Source organism: Phocoena sinus, chromosome 3 (assembly GCF_008692025.1).
Source record: "Phocoena sinus isolate mPhoSin1 chromosome 3, mPhoSin1.pri, whole genome shotgun sequence".
Lineage (NCBI taxonomy): Eukaryota > Metazoa > Chordata > Mammalia > Artiodactyla > Phocoenidae > Phocoena > Phocoena sinus.
This window is the reverse complement of record NC_045765.1, coordinates 44,145,294-44,162,203: the sequence shown is the minus strand read 5'-3', so window position 1 is coordinate 44,162,203 and position 16,910 is coordinate 44,145,294. Positions and strand designations below refer to the sequence as shown.

General features: G+C 44.5%; 2 protein-coding genes across 5 annotated transcripts in view; one reads left to right on the top strand and one right to left on the bottom strand.

Annotated features, from left to right (window-relative positions):
- Positions 1-11,413, top strand: part of G3BP1 (G3BP stress granule assembly factor 1) — a 50,227-nt gene extending 38,814 nt beyond the window's left edge. Inside the window, exons 13-16 of the transcript XR_004349059.1 lie at positions 1,973-2,110; positions 3,375-3,545; positions 5,822-6,010; positions 6,353-11,413. The gene's annotated coding sequence lies outside the window, so the exon portion shown is untranslated. The remainder of the gene's footprint in view (positions 1-1,972; positions 2,111-3,374; positions 3,546-5,821; positions 6,011-6,352) is intronic.
- Positions 11,414-12,500: 1,087 nt separating this feature from the next.
- The window catches only part of GLRA1 (glycine receptor alpha 1), an 89,437-nt gene continuing 85,027 nt past the window's right edge, over positions 12,501-16,910 (bottom strand). For 2 of the 4 annotated variants that reach the window (XM_032625638.1, XM_032625639.1), the window contains one exon: positions 12,510-12,950. In XM_032625638.1, coding sequence (XP_032481529.1) covers positions 12,660-12,950 — 291 coding nt within the window. In that variant the 3' untranslated portion in view covers positions 12,510-12,659. Of the gene's footprint in view, positions 12,975-16,910 lie in introns of all 4 variants that reach the window. The other 2 variants (XM_032625637.1, XM_032625640.1) reach the window with 2 other exon arrangements.

The following is a 16,910-nucleotide window of genomic DNA, read 5'->3' as shown; positions in this document are numbered from 1 at the left end:
TTCAGGTAACGACCCCTGGAGTTGTTGAAAGTTAATAATCAACTTTTATCCCCACTGTGTCACACATTTAAGTTGGCAGCTACCTTTTTGGAAAAAAGGAAATGTAAAATCACTTGCAGAAATATCGTAACATGGGACTTGCTCTTCTGCCTAAACATCAAGTCAGGCAACTTTTAAGACAAAGGGCATATTTTTTGTGCAAATATCAAATGGGTGAAATAGGGAAAACATGGGCAAGTCCTTTGGAGATGACTTCCAGTTATGCAGAAGTCATTTGCTTTGGCAAGGTTGGGGGGCAACTCTTGAGACTGGCCCATTTTAGTGGATGAATTGTCCAAAAACAAAAAAAATTAAATCTAAGATAAATTATGTAAATAAAATACAGTGACTGACTTTGAGCCTTTATTTGATGATGTTACCACTCATTTTGGAGTGTTTTAGATCAGTCTAACACTGCTTTTTCATTAGTGTTGTCTTAGCTGTGAATTGGATATCAAGTAGTCATGTTCGTCCCCAATTCTTTATGGACCAGTTTCCAAGTAGGGCCCAGGGTATTCACAACAACTGGCTGCAAGGTAATTCGTCTCCTCCTGTGGGTTCCCTGGGTCAGTCAAGTTTGAGAATGAGGTCTCTGGAAATGGCTTGTTCTGGGAGAGGACCAAATAATGTGTGATTTGGGAGCACTTTAGTATGTTTTGAACACTTAGAAAGTGAGCAGTCAGTATCCTTTCCAACTGCGTTTCACCGAAACTGATGCTAGTTATTTACATTGCAGTAATTTGCATCGGTTCTAGATAACAGCACTTTTGGACCAATCCAGACAATGAGACATGTGGATCCCCTTTGGCAACCTTGCTGAGAGGCTTAAAAGCATTAAGAGTTTTGTCTTGGACACTTTGTAGTTCATGTTGTACACCTCAAGTCTAATTACAGCAGGGAAGATGTGTATTGTGTTGTTTTTCAAACTTATTTGGAGGCTGCTGAGGTCCTTGGTATGTTTGTCTTGAAAGTAGAACTTGGCTATTTAACTTGCTTTAAAAAAATTTTTTTTTTTTGAAAGTTGTACTTTTGTTTAATATGCGCAAGAATCACATTGGGTAGGTATTTAATCTGCGTCCAGTATACTAAGTAGCAAGACACACCCCTTTGGGATTTAATTCACTCATCTCATTTTCACTGTTGTTTATGCTGAAAATATTATAATGGATCACGTATTGGAAGGTTGAACCATTAAAATGTGAAATAGTCTGAATTTTAAATGCTCTGAAATGCATTGTGGGAATGTCCAATTTTTTTGTCTCTTGCATACTATTCTGGCTAAATGGCATGTTGAGCGTGGTACACCTTTAAATGTGGTAGAAATATATATCTAACATGGAAAAAACAGTTTAGCAAATTGATTATTTGATATATAAGCACCACTTCTAAAAAAGATGTGGGGCAGTCTTTCATCTATTACTAGGATAGGTAATACTAACCTTCTCTTTCCCCAAAATATTCTTTCTAAAGAAAGGCAAATCATTCTGAAAGAAATTATTCTTTTTACATACTTCCACAAGCAGTGACTTATTAAAAACCAGTTACGTTTTGTCTGTTTTTTTTGTTTTTTCTATTCATATTTGACTTTTTCACGCTCCATACCCTTTTTACTTTATAGTCATGATTTCGTGCTTTGAATAGATGCTCTTTGGGTTGGGAGAATCATTTTAGTTACAGCTGAAAATAAAAAGGACATGCTAGATTATTCTTTTCTTCTGGGTCATCTCTGTTTAATATTTCAGATCAACAAAATGTAATAGTACTAGGATCACAATCTCTTCCTTGCAAATAGCTACATTGTACTAAGAATTGCCTTGGTTTGAGATTTGACAAAAGAAGAAACTCTAGAAGTAACTTTTTTCAGAATCACTGTAGAATAGTGAGCTGAATGTAGAACCATGACTCTACTGTACCTTTATTGTCCCCTTTCTAGTGTCTACCTACCACAAACTAAATGCATAATACTTGGCTTGAATTGATGATGTCCTAGAAGATGTGAATTTCTAGTGGGTATTAACTATATCTGCTGCTGAGATGAAGGGAAAGGCAAGTTCCCTGCAACAAAGTACAGGTAAATTTGAATTAGGCTGGAAGTATCAGTTAATGGAGAGAGGGGATTGAATGAACTGCTTTGCAAACCATGAGGGAATATCCTATTGGTCTGTCTTTGAGAATTGCCATACTCAATAGAGTCCTGACCCTTTATTCTACATTTAAGGTTGTCCTGATGCATTCCAAGTCTGTCTTTCCAAACATGCCTACCGTTCATTAGACTTTAGCCGAATGGATAGTCACTGTGCCTTATATTGTGCCTCTTGTTATTTACCTCCATATTTTTTTTACTCATGTTCCTTCTGCTGGAATACTCGTACCATCCGTCAAAATCTCACATGTTTTTTAATCTTGCTACTGCTCAAATGGCTCTTAAGCCGTGAAACATATCATGTTTTATTTTCTGCATGGTCCGTGGTACCCTTCTTTGTCACATATTTCCTGCATTTCACATTAGTAAGTATTACCAAGTATTGGTAAGTACCAAGTATTTTGGTACTTCTTAGTAAGTACCAAGCTGCTTACTTATCAGTAAGTACCAAGTATTTTGGTACTTCTATTAGCCCCTCCTGTGATGTAGGAAAAGAAGGTCTGCTTTATTCTGGTGCCCTGCTTTCATTGTACACTGTCTTGCCACAGTAGATTTAATAAAGAGCAGGTAGGTGGAGACAGGCAGGTGTAGGGAGGTTAAAAACACAAAGCTGATAGAAAACCTGCACAGAATATGTACATTCTAGCCCTGGCTATGACACTTTCTTTTGAAACCTCCTCCTTGAGCTTTCAGCTCAAACCTTGAAGGGTTAAGCTGCTTTCTGTAGGCTGAGACATTTTGAAAAATCATCCAAAGGCAAGTACTTAACAGTTGCCAGGAGACCCGCTGAACCTGACTTGTGGTCACTAAACAGGGTCCATTCAGAGCGCCACTTTGCTCACCAGCATCCAGAGCTGCACAGAAGGAGCGGCCCTGGTCCTCAGAGCAGTTGCCAAGACCTTTCTGGTGTCACTGCTGGTAGCTGATGGTTCTGATAGGCCAGACGCCAAACTTGATGCAGCTGAAGAGTCATGGATGAGGCCAAAAGGGACGTCGGCAATGTAGTAAGAAGAAGCCTACCCCCATGAACTGGTCTGGCGAGATCATACACATCAAGTTACCTAGGCGATTGTTAAGTCAGGAACAAAAGGACTTGGAGACAAGCAGTAGCTTATTTATATTTTTTGAGTGTGTGGGGGAGGGTTACGTCCACATATTTACCTATGATTTTATTTTCCCACTTAATTTCCAGAGCCTGGATAGGAGTCAAGAGCTGTTAGAAGGCCCTCCTTTATTGGAACATTGGTCAGGCTGCCACTTGGCATACTCTTGTTTCAGTGGTACCTCATATAAACAGTTGCTCCATCTTTACCTCCGCAGCTGCCTGGGGGAAGTGGTTACCTTGTGTTTAACGCTTTCAAAGGTGGGTGAGACGACAGTTACATAAATCTAAAAAGTAAACTGCTGTGGAAAATAGTTTGTTTAGAGTCTGAGCTCAGATGTCCTATCCTGCAAGAGACCTGTCCTGAATTCTTTCTCTTCCTCATCTGTTATCAGATCTTCTCTTGAATTAGTTATTCATATCCATATCACATCTCACTTCACTAAATATAAGTTCTGTAGTTAGGAATGGTGCTTATCTTTGGTTCCTATGCCTTGTATTGTTTGTAGTAGGTTCTTAGTTGAGTGACTGTTTTACAGGGATTCTAGACTTAGGAAAGACTTTCAGAAAAGTTCTAGTCCTTACCCAGGAGTCCAGCCAAATCCAAGCCATTCCGGGACACAGTGACCTCTCATGCAAGACTACACACAAGGTGTTCTCGTGGTCCTCCAAATGCCATTTATTCCCATTCTGCCCTGTTTACTCATTTTGCTCTCTTCCACAATTCCTTTAGCCAGAAAATGGCCCCATATCAATTCCAAATCCTTCATGTACCAAAAACTGGATTAGTAGGCTCTCAACCTTTTAAGGTGGGCTGATTTATATTCATTGTTCATTACCAGGTTCTGAGAAGAGGAAGGCCAAGGATTGTCTTGGTTGGTTCTTGATCTAGAAGATGTTTGATTTCCAGTCTAGTACAAGATAGTATGCCTTGGCACATAACAGATTACAGGAGGTTAAATTTATGTGTATTGGAATGTACCTAGGCAAAAAGAACCATGTGCTTTATCAGTTAGAAGATACATTTGAGTTAAACTAATGTCTCTTCAATATACTTTTTAATGTAAACTAAACTAAATTATTTTAATGTAAACTACCACAACAATTACTTGATTTTATACTCAACAATTTGGGAAGATAAGAGCTTTTTACAGGCAGGTGACTAAGGTCACAGAGAGTGAAGTAATTTGTTGAAGTCAAAAACAGATGAGGTTAACACGTCATGCCTGTTCCAAAGCTTGGCTTCCCATCATCTCTATAATGATGTGAAACTTTCACAAGGCTGTGACTTGGGCTAGTAACGTAAGCTTTCTGAGCTGCAGTTTCCTGATCTATAAAAGGAGAAATAGGATTAGGGCCATTGTGAGAATTATATAATTTATAAGTTATATAATTTAAAGACACTGACATACAGTAGGTGCTCCGCAATATTATTGCGATATTCAAGGTTTGTTCATAATCTCTTAACGGTCTACGTATGAGTGACCACCATTCACAGAGCTTAATATGGTGCTTCTATTCAGCTGGTACTCATGGTATCCATGGGAAAAAGGGATGCAGGTGCTTGGTAACTGGAATTGGTTCTAGAATTTAGGTCTCTCAGTGTGTGTTCAGGCTCTGAGGCAAGTGTGGTGTAATTCGTCAGTGAGAATCCTTGGGGCTAGTCATGCAGTGCCACTGAATCGGCTGCTCTGCAGGGCGGGTGGATTTAGCCCTTTGGGAGCCAGCCTCAATTCTGAAAGAAAGATTTCTGGTGACCTCTTCTGGCAAACAGGAAGAAGTGATAAGGAGCTTCAGAGAGATTGAGATAACGGAAATGCTCTACGGGTTTACATCAAGGGGGTGGAGTTAGCATTCATTATGTCATTTTATCGAGACAGTGGGTCTGTGGTGTGAAGATTATCCCCAAATATATAAAGAAACTGAGGGCTGGAGAGGTGATGGTTTTGCTCAAGATCACTTGCCCACTTGTGTTTCAGCCTTCTAACTTGAAGCTCGTGGCTTTTCCACTGCACCAGGAAAATCACAAGTGGGTTTAGAGAGGAAAGCTGAGAGGAGAAAAGGGAGAGTGAGATCGCCTTAGAGTCTGGGGATGTCTTTATGTTTTTTCTGCAACTATAAGGCAACTGGAGAAGTGGCCTTGAAAAAAACAACAGAAACTTTACAGCTGGGAAAACTCGTCAGGCTCAACTAATTCAGTACTTCTGTTTTACAGATAGGAAAACTGAGGGGAAAATAGGAAAGAATTTTACAGTGACTCTCTCTATTAACTACCCAGACTATACAACTACCATTTCACTGTATTTGTTTTATCACACATCTATCCATTCTAGAGGTCTTTTTAAATATCCCTGGGTTGAATCTTTCAGGGGCAAAGAAGGAAGTGGCTCTATGGTGACGGGGAGCAGGGGTAGGAAACGGTTTCCTAATGGAAACATTATGGTTTCTATTTTATTATCTTATGCAAAATCTATTAATTTATTTTTAACTTTGGAACCCGAAAAAAGTTCAATCTGCAATATTCTCATTAATTTCAGGGCCAGATGAAGGGAGAGTGAAGATCATTTGTCATAATGTCACCCTATAAATATTTTGAAGAGATTCTATTGCTATAAACCATAAACACATCCCTGTTGGGAAAGACAGGAGCAGTGTTTTCTGATTATAAGGAGTGTTTGTTGGAGCTACAGGCGTGTGGAAGCAATTTCAGGAACATCGCTGTGAGGGTGAGGTTTGTTTGGGGGTGGGGGGCGATTGGAGAGGGCTGGCTCAACTCCAGCCATACTTGCTGTAATATTTTTTCTCTTTCTTAGTATAACCTAGTTAGTGGTATGAATTTCAATGAACCTCCCCAGTGGTCTGGAGCATTCCCATTTTTTTTCTGCCTGTAACTGCAACTAGAGTAATAGAGACAGAGGAAAATATTCATAAGTCTTGCTGGAATTTTCTTGTTATGATTAAACGGTGTGTGGGGGACAGGCTGGGAGGGGACTTGGAGTCATTGCAGTTATTTCCCCAGGGATATTTCATAAGTTCTGCTCTGATGCATTTCTCTTTGATCCTTCCAGAGTCTCTGGCAGAGAGAATTCAAACAACTGCCATAGGAAATGGGGTACAGTCTTCACAGGACATATATGCTAAAATACAGAGTGGAATGTTGTCCTGATGTTGGATGGGATTCTCAGGTGAGAAGCTAGTTTATCAGTACTGTGAAATAACTAGACTTTCACTGCCGGAAAATTAAGATTGTAATCTCCTTGAGGACCAAGACCCTCTGCTTTCTTAATTTCTCCCTACCTGCCTTCTGGGCAGGCCTGGGATGGGGTTCCAAGCCTGACACTGAAATGCGGAAACAGTGAAACCTTTTACAGCACACAGTACGCTCTTTTCTTCAGCCCATCAAAGTATCCAGAATTTGGCTGTGATAAATCTCCTTCAACTCCCTCTTTTTACAGGGGGGTGATTGGGCCAAGGAAGGTGGAGTAGCTTACCCATGTTTCCATGATGAGCCTGAGGTAGCGCCAGAACGAGGACCCACTTCCCATTGACCTCTGTCTACTTCAGGAGGCAGGTGTGTTTAAATAGAACACTGGGTTTTGAAGTTGCATAAGGAAACAGTGGAATCTGAAGAAAGGCAGGCCTAAAACAAGGCAATGCGGGGAATTGGGAAGCAGGGCAATTGTGGGAATGGAAGACCCAATCTTGCTTGGAATCTGTATGTCGCCAGCGAATGTCTTTCATCCCCATTATTAGTTAGTTGGTTAATTAGCTGGTGTTGGTCTACAGCTGGTTAATGGCCTTACGTAGAATATAATTTTCATCACTGGGCTCTCTGAAGGGTATATTTTTGGCTTGCCATTCTCTATAGTCTGACTTTTCGACCCAGTGTTCCAGTGGAAATTTTCCAGAGCATTGAAATTTCAAAATGCAAGAGGAAGAATAGAAATCACAGCCTTAAAACAAATGAGACAGGAGCTACTAGTCCATTCTAGTCCCCATCCCAGCATCCCATTCTCCACCCCCTCAGAAATACATCAGCATATCTGGCAGAGCTGGGTTTCACAAAACAAGATGCACAGCTTGATGAAACAGGGATGCTGATGGAGGCAGTGAGAGGAGGCAGCGGTGGGGTGGAGAGCCAAGAGGGAGAAGGAGTGGTCTGGATGCTAGCTGAAGAAGCCTTAATGATCCTAAAAATTATTGGGCAATAATTGCTACCTTGGAACGCATTTTGCTGTTCCAAAGAATGATAAAGCACCTTAATTACTGCTTTAAATAACCACACAGCTCCATCAAAACAGCATGAAATAGCACCCACGTATGAGCAAACTTATCTACTGCCATTGCTGTTTACAGCCTGAGAAATCCTTAAGGAAACAACAGGATAATAACTTGGTAGAGTCATCATCTAGTCTGGGCCCTCAAGATTCTAGGTTACTCAGGCCTGGGAGAGGTGCTGGCACGTTGCCCTTGTTCTCCTTGACATTCTGAGATCTTTAACTGGGACAGTCAGAAAGAAGTCATTGCTTTCATTCTCTTAACCATTGGGCTGGGGTGGGGAGGGCAGTGTTTAGGGATTTTTTTAAAAGTTCCTCGTTACGACAGGAATTTCAACCTATCCACGGAGGTTCTTCCTATCCATTGGGCTTTCAGGATACTCTGAGACCAAAGCCTTTGCAACACATGCTTTGCCTCACGGTGCTACAAGTAGTTAAGAGCAGCCCAGCTCAATCAAAACACAGCGTGTCTTTTACTCCTTCCTTGGTCAGGATAAGCTCCTGTTTCTGGCTTCCTAGAGCTGCAGGAAAATAGGAGGGTTCTTCATTTAAATTTCAGGAGTTGGTTTCTGAGAGAAGGGACTTAGTGGAAGAAAAAACAGCTAAATTATATTTTAGCTTTTCCCTGCTAGAGAATTTTTGGTCTGTTCCCTGTTTGGTCTGTTTCTCAGCAGACCTTACCAGCCCCTCAGAGTGCAAACCTTTTGGTCAACCTGAGAACCATAGCTCACAGAGGAAACCTCATCTTGCCTGCCTCTTCAGAGTTAGGGTAGAGGGCAGCCTTGTGAATGTGCAGAAGGTGCTCGTTGAATAAATCTGATAGCTTCCAGAGTGGTATTCATCGTCCCTGGGCTGGGCTTCCAGCCACACTAGGGGATATCTGCACATCTCAGATCTCCACCCCAGTCCTAAAGCTGATGCAGATTGTACCTGCTGCTTGCCAGCTTCTTCTCCTAAGGAGGCACTTACTGCAGACATGATAACTCCCTTCAATTTTGGTGTGTCGCAATTAACTAAGGAATCTAATTTTCACAAGACTGTTACCAGCGATGGTACCAGCTTAGCTGGGGCACCAATCTACTCTGCAATCAATATCGAGCCTCACAAAACACCATCTCATCTCTTTTTAATGACGTTCATAAAAGCACATACTTTCAAAGAAAGGAACCATCTCCCATCGTATATATTTTCTCCCCAGTATGAAAAAAGTAGCCTATGAAAAATATTGGTGAACTTCTTAGAGGGGTACATTTCTTATTTATTGACAGCTTAGAAGAAGAAATAATTCGGATCAAGTGACCTTTTGTCTTTGTAGACAAACTAAAAATAGAGTTAAGTTCAAGGTATCTACCTCACATATACACACACACATTTTGTGTTCTATTCATGCCTGTCCTTGGTCAGTCCCTGTAGCGTTAGTCAAGAATGGACTCTTGAATATTTGAAAGGACCAGAGGATGGCAGAGCTGAGCCATTTATTTTGGCTGCTCTTGAAAAATGAGACATGTTGTAAACTAATAGATAAGAAGTTATTGGTATTATTATCTGCTTAATCGCTTTCTCCTAAATTTGGCTCCTAGGAGTTTGGGAGGTGGGTGAAATCACCCATTCGTCTATGCCAGTATCCAGTTTTTCCTTCATGCAGAAATAAATACTGGTCTATATACATAAGGGTTTGAAAACCAGTAAACCACTCATTATACCTAAATTAGTTTTCTCTGTACTGTAGCCCTTGGCATCTGTAGTCCCAAGGCATGATGTCCTCTGTGCACAAACTGAAGAGGAAATTAAGGAAGTATTGCCCTTTTTGTTAAAGCCAACTGAAAAGATATTGGGCTTAAATTACCTAGTTTGATTTTCTGTAATGATGAAATCCATGTAACTAGTTGCTAAATCCTTACTACATTACACATGAATGATAACGTGTTCTCCTTGAGCATATGCTCCATTCCTCATTCCTGATGGGATTTTTGGCATTATAATAATTGGTGTTCTTTCCCCACATTTGTTCACCTTTGATAAAGTGGAGCGAAAGGAAAAACAAATCTGCAAATTGTCCAAAGAAAGGCAACAAGAATTGTGTGTGTCCATATACGTGTGCATATGTATATTCATAGCCACCCGGAGAGTTCAGAAGTCACAGTGACCTTAAACTTTCTGTTGTGTGAACTTCCTATAGACCAGTTCAAGCACATAGAGCAGTCGGTGCCAGGAGGGAGGTGGAAATCACCTGTACCACTCTCCCCATTATGTATTTAGAGAAACCAGAGCTTAGTGGTTTACCTGAGGTCACCCAGCATATTAGTGGCAGGACTAAAATTCACATTCTTCTTTTCACTGCTATCATGCATCCGCTCACGTTTACTTTCTATGAGAGATGCTGTGTTTGGAATAGTCTGAGAGAAGATCCCCTCTGTGTCTCAGAGAGATGATTCTGTTGTCTGTTGGGTACTATCAGCTAGACCTGGCGGCACCCACTGGGCACAGAGGTTGACTTGTGGCAGAAGTTCAAGGATCCAGCAGAGGTTGGGCAAATGGCCCAGTGATTTCTCTGTCTTGAGGAGATTCCAGACACCTCATACAAGGAGTACGGTGTGATTTTGCAGTTTGAATGGAGGAAAAATGTCCTAGAACAATTGGTACTGTCTTTAGTTCCTGATAGTGGCCTAGCGCATTTGTTGCCTGATTCACCTAGACTTCAGACATTCTGAATTTAGTCTAATAATGAGTAAAGTAGAGAGAATGGGTTCTTTAATTTTTTTAAATTAAAAAATGATTTGCCCCCTAAATTGAAAAAAGTGCTAGTGAAAGGGGATGTTAGCCTTTCCAGAGACCCATGCACCACTTGAGAATTGAGGGTTTTTTCCCCTCTCCCTTAAATAAAGTGAATATAGTGCTCATGAAAGGTGCTAATAGCAGTGCAAAGGCTGATATTCTAGTCTTGAACTGGCAGTATTTGTTCAAGTCCCTCTATTTAACTTTTCCTCCTTCAGACACATGTTAGTGGTGGGGAAAAGGATGGTCTTACATGAGAGACTCCTACTCACTTGGCTCCCATTCCTCAATGCTTCTTAGAAAAAAGGATTCCGGGTTCCCTCCCACATCCTCCACGGCTAGAATACAGTTTAGTTTTCTGGTCTACACAGGCCAAGAGAAGGGAAGGCAATGATTGGTTAACCTTGGAACTTGCATGGATGTAAACAGCTTTTTCATTAAAGCCACAAAGCCAAATCCTTTTTCGGCTGCATAGTGCATTTTCTTTACCTCGGTCACCTCTGGATCTTGTCTTAACCTGCTTCTTTGGGCTTCTGTGGGCATTAGTTATGAGCATAGGGAATGGGAGAAACTTCCCCTGGGGAAGGTGCTTTAGGGAGGAGTTAGGTTCCCAGTGTCTCATCTCTGTCCTGCCCTAAGTTGGGGATACTCTAAAGGCACAAGTGAACCCCAAGCCTCAGTACGACTGACTGTCAGCTGTGTCTCACCAGCTACCTACCACTTTGTTCCACTAAAGTGTAAAGAAAGAAATGTAACCCCAGTATTCTGGTCACGGGCCATAGCAGGGAGGATGCCACAAGCCATAGTGCAGTCGTTTCAGGTGCAGTGGTGTTGACAGAGGGTGGGCCAGAGGCTGCTGGACAGAGCGGCCCACCTTGAAGACCTCCCATCTGTGAACATCTGTGTCCTTGAGCGGGCTCCCCCACTCCTCGCAGTTCACTTCGCAGGCTCTCTCCTTTTTCCCCAGAACTATCCCACGATATCCCTAGCTATCTGGATAGTTCTGGCACTTCAGAGTTAGAAGGAGAGAGAAATGTTTGTCTAATGTTCTTAAATGTTAAAGCCAAACAAAGCACCAAAAAGGAAAACAAAAAAAAGACTTATAAAAATATAATGGGGTCTTCCCCCCTAAGCTTCCCACATTCTTTGTGGTATAGAAATGTCAGAATATAATGAACAGACTTTATAAACATTACTCTCTTTCCACCCGTATACACACACCTAAGTGGCAGCAGCCTCACTGCTACCCTTTCACCTCGCAAAAACTTCACTCGGTAGAACCACGATATAATGCATCTGTTTCATCCTATGGACCCCACCTTCCCAAACATACACCCACTTGCAATTCCAGAGACTCTCCCCAAAAATAGACATCTGAAAAAAGTGCATCTGTTTATACTCAGTCTATCTGCATATTATTTCTTGAGATTATTACCTTTTTTTTTTTAACCATAAAAAAGATTGCATATTAGCAATATGATGAGAAAAACCACAGCGGCCATTTCTGGGTGGTGGTGGAGGGTAAGTGGGGTGGGTGGTGAAGCACAGAAGCGTGAGGGCTCAGAGAGGGGCAGCTCAGAGAGACGTCCTCAGCCTGGAGATGTGAGGATGGAGTCTCAATCTTCGGGCCTCGGAAATGTTCCATCTCTTTAGTCACACCCTTCTCTTCTCTCCACTTTTCCCCATTTCCACTACCCATGCCTGGGCCGCACGACCCTCTTGAAGCAGAGGCAGAATGGCTTTTTGGCATGAGTCCGCCTGGGCGTTTGGAGGGGTGTGATGTGGGACACACACCAGAGCAAGCTTATTTGTGACTGTTTGCACTCTGGGAAAAATTGTCCATCACGTCTGTGACTTTAAAAATTTAAGCAGTTACTAGGCTGATAGGTTAAGAAACAAATCTTTTGTTCTTGTGGTTTTGGATTAATAATAAGCATGAATATATATCCTATATTATATTGCTTCCCTTCTGCTCTGGGGCAGACTGCACGCTCCTTCCAAACAGGAAAACTGCACAGCCCACGGACTCAAATTTTTGAAAGCTGTTTTCTCCCACTCCCCCCGACCCACCCCGAACCCTCCCCTTCCTCCCTGGCCCCTCAGTTCCTGTATTAGAAAAGCCCCTCCCTCCCGCTCCCACCAGCCACCCGAGGTTAGATAGATAGTGCCGCATTCTAAGAGTCATGCATCGCCGCATGTGGAACTGCAGAGAAGGAGACGGTTGTGTGTGCGCCCCCTCCCTCCCGTCCCCTCCTTTTTGGCCCTCAGATTCCTGTGCTCTTCCCACTCTGCCCTCTCCCAGCCTCCCCCCATCCCAGACCCGTCACTGGTTGTGGACATCCTCCCTGCGGACGATCTTGTAGATGATCCAGTAGAACATGTTGAAGATGAGGAAGGCCATGGGGAAGCCTATGCGGGAGATTTTGTCAATCTTCTTGGCCCTCTGGATGAAGAGTTTTCGCATCTCCTCCGGGGACTTAGATGGCGCAGGAGGTGGGTTGGTGGTGGTGGTGTTGTTGGCGCCCTTGACCGAGATGCCGTCCTTGGCCTGAAGGCAGGCCGGGCCCATCCCATAGGCAGAGAAGTTGAAGCGGCCCTCTCCGGCCTCATCCTCCTGAAACAGATTCAACATGGGGCTCTACTTAAAATAAGACAGGGGCTGGGCACCCTCCCTGCAAGGCACTCCCCTGGGGGGCCAGGCCGTGCGCATCTGGCTCTCCCTGCCTCCATTCCAGGCTCCTGAAGGCTCTTTGGCTAGCTGGGGAGTTATGCCTTATAGAGGGGCGCCACTCACATACCAAAACAGATGCAAACCAGGGGATAGGAATGCAGCGTGGAGTCTGGAGACCTGTGTTCAGGTCTCTGCTCCATCATTTGCTGGCTGTGTGACCTTACGCAAGTCACTTCTTGGAAGACTTCCTTCCATGACTCTCAAAGAGTTTTTTAATTTCATTTTTTCCTTTAAGTGGGGATAAGATTCACTCCACTACTTCAAGGTGTTTTTCGACCGTCAGAGGTTATAGATGAGCGGATACTCTGAACGCTGTTTTGTTAGAAATCCAGGGGACAGTTTGGAGAGATCCCCTGCTTTGCCTCTGTTGCCTCCTTGCCCTCTCCCACCCACTCCATTCCCCAGTTAATGTCTTCTGTGCGTAGGTTGGGGGAGGGAGTGAATGGCCCAGGAGGGAGCAAGGGCTGTGGGCCTCACCTCCACTCACAAGCCAGGGCACCACAGCTGCTTCTTACCTCCATGTTCCTGTATCCCTGGCAGGTGTGACCTCAGACATACCTCTGGATTTTTATCACGTTATCATTCAAGCCCTTCATCATTTGGCTCCAACTTACCTTTGCAGATTTCCCCCCTCCCCCACCCTATGCTCTGCACCCCTGCCTGTTGTGTTGCATGTTCCCCCCTCCCTGCCTCATGCTCACTACCCAAATGTCTGCTCCCCTGAGCCTCCTCGCTTTTTCTGTTCCTCATCTGGATCGTGGAGACACTCTTGTCTGCGCTCATCATGTCCGGCTCTGTGGTCCTTCCTTGTGAGCTCTGAGGCACGCTGAGAGTCTCAGCTGGGCTGCTGATTCAGTGTGTGGCTCTGGGGGGTTTATGGGCTCACTCTGCCATCCTAGAGAGCGAGAGCTCTTCGGGTAGCCTCCCTGTCTTCTGCTTGTTCCTGTGAGGGGCAGGGCCAGCAGAGAGCAGGAAATGGAGCCCAGGGGCCCCAGTGCCTGTCCAGCTCTGCGCCTGCCACTCCATCCTGGGTCCCCATCTGGGCTTGTTGTGATGACGTCTAGCCTAGTTCCCCTCCTGCCTCCCATCTCCCCCCCCGCCCCCTCCAACCCATCTGGGTTGTTATGGCATAAATCTTACTGGTCGTCTTTTGCTTAGAACTTTTTAATAGGCTGCCACTGACTTGAGGATAATTAAAACTTTTACATGGTGACAAGGCCTTAGATGACTTGGGCAGTCCTGTCTGCGTATCTCCGTCTGGCATTCTGTGCTCCAGCCACTCTGTGATATTTCCATCTCTTGGAAAGTGCTGCACTCCTCTTTCACTCTGGCCTCTGGGAAGGTGGGTCTCTCTGCTGGAGCGCTCTCCCAGCCCCACCCCTGCTTCCATCTCCTTCTCTTTCCCTGAACTAATCCTACTCAGAGGCCTTCCCTGAGCCCAAGGATAGGCTAGGTGTCCCTGCTGTGTGCTCCATAAACTCCCTCTACACCCCTCCCTCTTTTTCCTTTTTTGTATTTTAAAGCCCTTATCACATTGTTTTCCTTGATTAATGTCTGTCTCTTCCATTAGACTGTAAACTCCATGAAGTCAGAGGCAAAGTCTGTCATGAATATATTTCCTGGGCAGAAGTTCAAAACTCTGCCAATGTTTGTTGACTAAACGTTTACTTGTATACCCTCTCCAATCCCAGCTTCCCCACCTCCCAACCTTTTTTTTTTTTTTTTTTTTTTTTTTTTTTTGCGTTACGCGGGCCTCTCACTGCTGTGGCCCCTCCCGCTGCGGAGCACAGGCTCCGGACGCGCAGGCTCAGCGGCCATGGCTCACGGGCCCAGCCGCTCCGCGGCACGTGGGATCCTCCCGGACCGGGGCACGAACCCGTGTCCCCTGCATCGGCAGGCGGACTCCCAACCACTGCGCCACCAGGGAAGCCCCCCCCAACCTTTTTTTAAAATTTAAATGCGGTTGTATTCCTAGCGCCAGGAGGATTTTTTTTTTTTAATTGGAGCATAGTTGCTTTACAATGTTGTGTTAGTTTCTGCCGTACAGCAAAGTGAATCAGCTACACATATGCATATATCCCCTCTTTTTTGGATTTCCTTCCCATTCAGGTCACCACAGAGCATAGAGTAGAGTTCCCTGTACTGTACAGTAGGTTCTCATTAGCTATCTATTTTATGCACAGTAGTCTGTATATGTCAATCCCAATCTCCCAGTTCATCCCACTCCCAACCTTCCCCCCTTGGTATCCATACGTTTGCTAGCACCAGGAGGATTTGACACATATGATGAATGCTCAAGAAATCTTGTGCAAATGACTGAATCTGGTCCAACACCCGTGTTGCACAAGTGAGGGAAAGAAGATGGGCTCCAGTGCCTGGCAGATCAGTGCTCAACCAATACTTGTCTATAAGGAGGACAACTAGAGGGTTTGTGCCAGAGCCGAGGAGAGGAGTTGGGGGAGGCTGGCCAGCTCCGACTCTGTTGCTTATCAGTATAAATAGCCCCCCCCCAACCCCGCTGTGGTGGAGTGGGTGGGAGTGGGTGCTTGAAAATGTTTTCTCGCTGGGCTCCAGGTATGCAGGGGGTGGCCCAGGTTAACTCTCTGTATAGCTTTGGAAAGTTATTCTTTGCCTTCTTCATCTATTAAGCATGAGAGGGGATGGGATGGGGGTGTGGAGGCCTCATCTGGTGAGGAGATGACCAATTTCACATTGTATCCAGGAGAAAGGAAATTCCCTAGAAATGACTGGACCAAAGCTTGCTATTCCTATTTGAGCCAGTAGATGGCAGGAAATGAATGCCCAACTGCACCTGGGGCTGCGTGGGGCTGGAGCAGGGGAAATCTGATAGTTACTCTAGAGCCCAGGGAAGTTGGTAGTGTGCCTGCCCAGTCAGGCTCACAGAGGTTTCCTAATAATCTGAGTAATGAGGCTGGCCAGGAAATTCGAGGACCAGATGCTTTCTGCCCAGCAAATGAGGTAACATGGGAAGATAGAGGGAGATGAGGAGCCTGGCCAAGATCACAGGTTCCGAGAAACTCGGGCATATAAGCGAGTTCCTCTTCACTCCCATCTGGGGCTTAAAATCCCCCTAGGGCTCTGCGGTCCCAGCTTGTACACTGCCAGTGTACAGGCCGCATCCAGAGGGCCTTACTCCAAGGAACCTCTTCTTTATGGTGAGCCCGATTCTGTGTCCTTGTAGTTTCTGACATTTGTGCCAAGTTGGGAGCCCATGGGCACAAGGAAGGTCACGCTAATTCAGATGCACACCAGGGGCCAGGCAGGAGGAGAGCGTGATGAAGTGAGCCTGGGGCTGTGGAATGCATTCCCTACCTACAGGCATTTGCAGTGCGCCTGTACCACGTGGGATGTGAATCCAGCGGGAGCGGGACCAGAGGCTGCAATGTTTTGAGTGAAACTAGAAGTGTGACTTTTGAATGCAGGCACTTTCTTCCAGATTTTTAAGACACTGCTTAAAAACGGAAAGATATTTGCGTGGCAAATTTGACCTTCTAGGTACTAGTTTTTGACCTCCGCCTTGGGATGAATCTTAGTTTCTATTTAAGGTCTAATAAATGCAGGACTATTTTTATCTGCTTCGGGATGGAAACACTGATGAACAGATAAGCAGCAGCTGGTGGTTTATGGTCAGTGTTTTGAGAATAGCCATGGGTCCTGGAAGGCCGCCTTGCCTTTGCCATCAGTGGCTCCATGAGCCTGGTAACTTGCCCCTCCTCTTTGTTGTCACCTCACAGGAGGAGTGGACCAGGTGCTCTCTTGAGAGCGCTTCCAGCACCAGCGTGCTGTGAGAGAATGAGGAAGGAACCGAGCAGAGGAATCTGA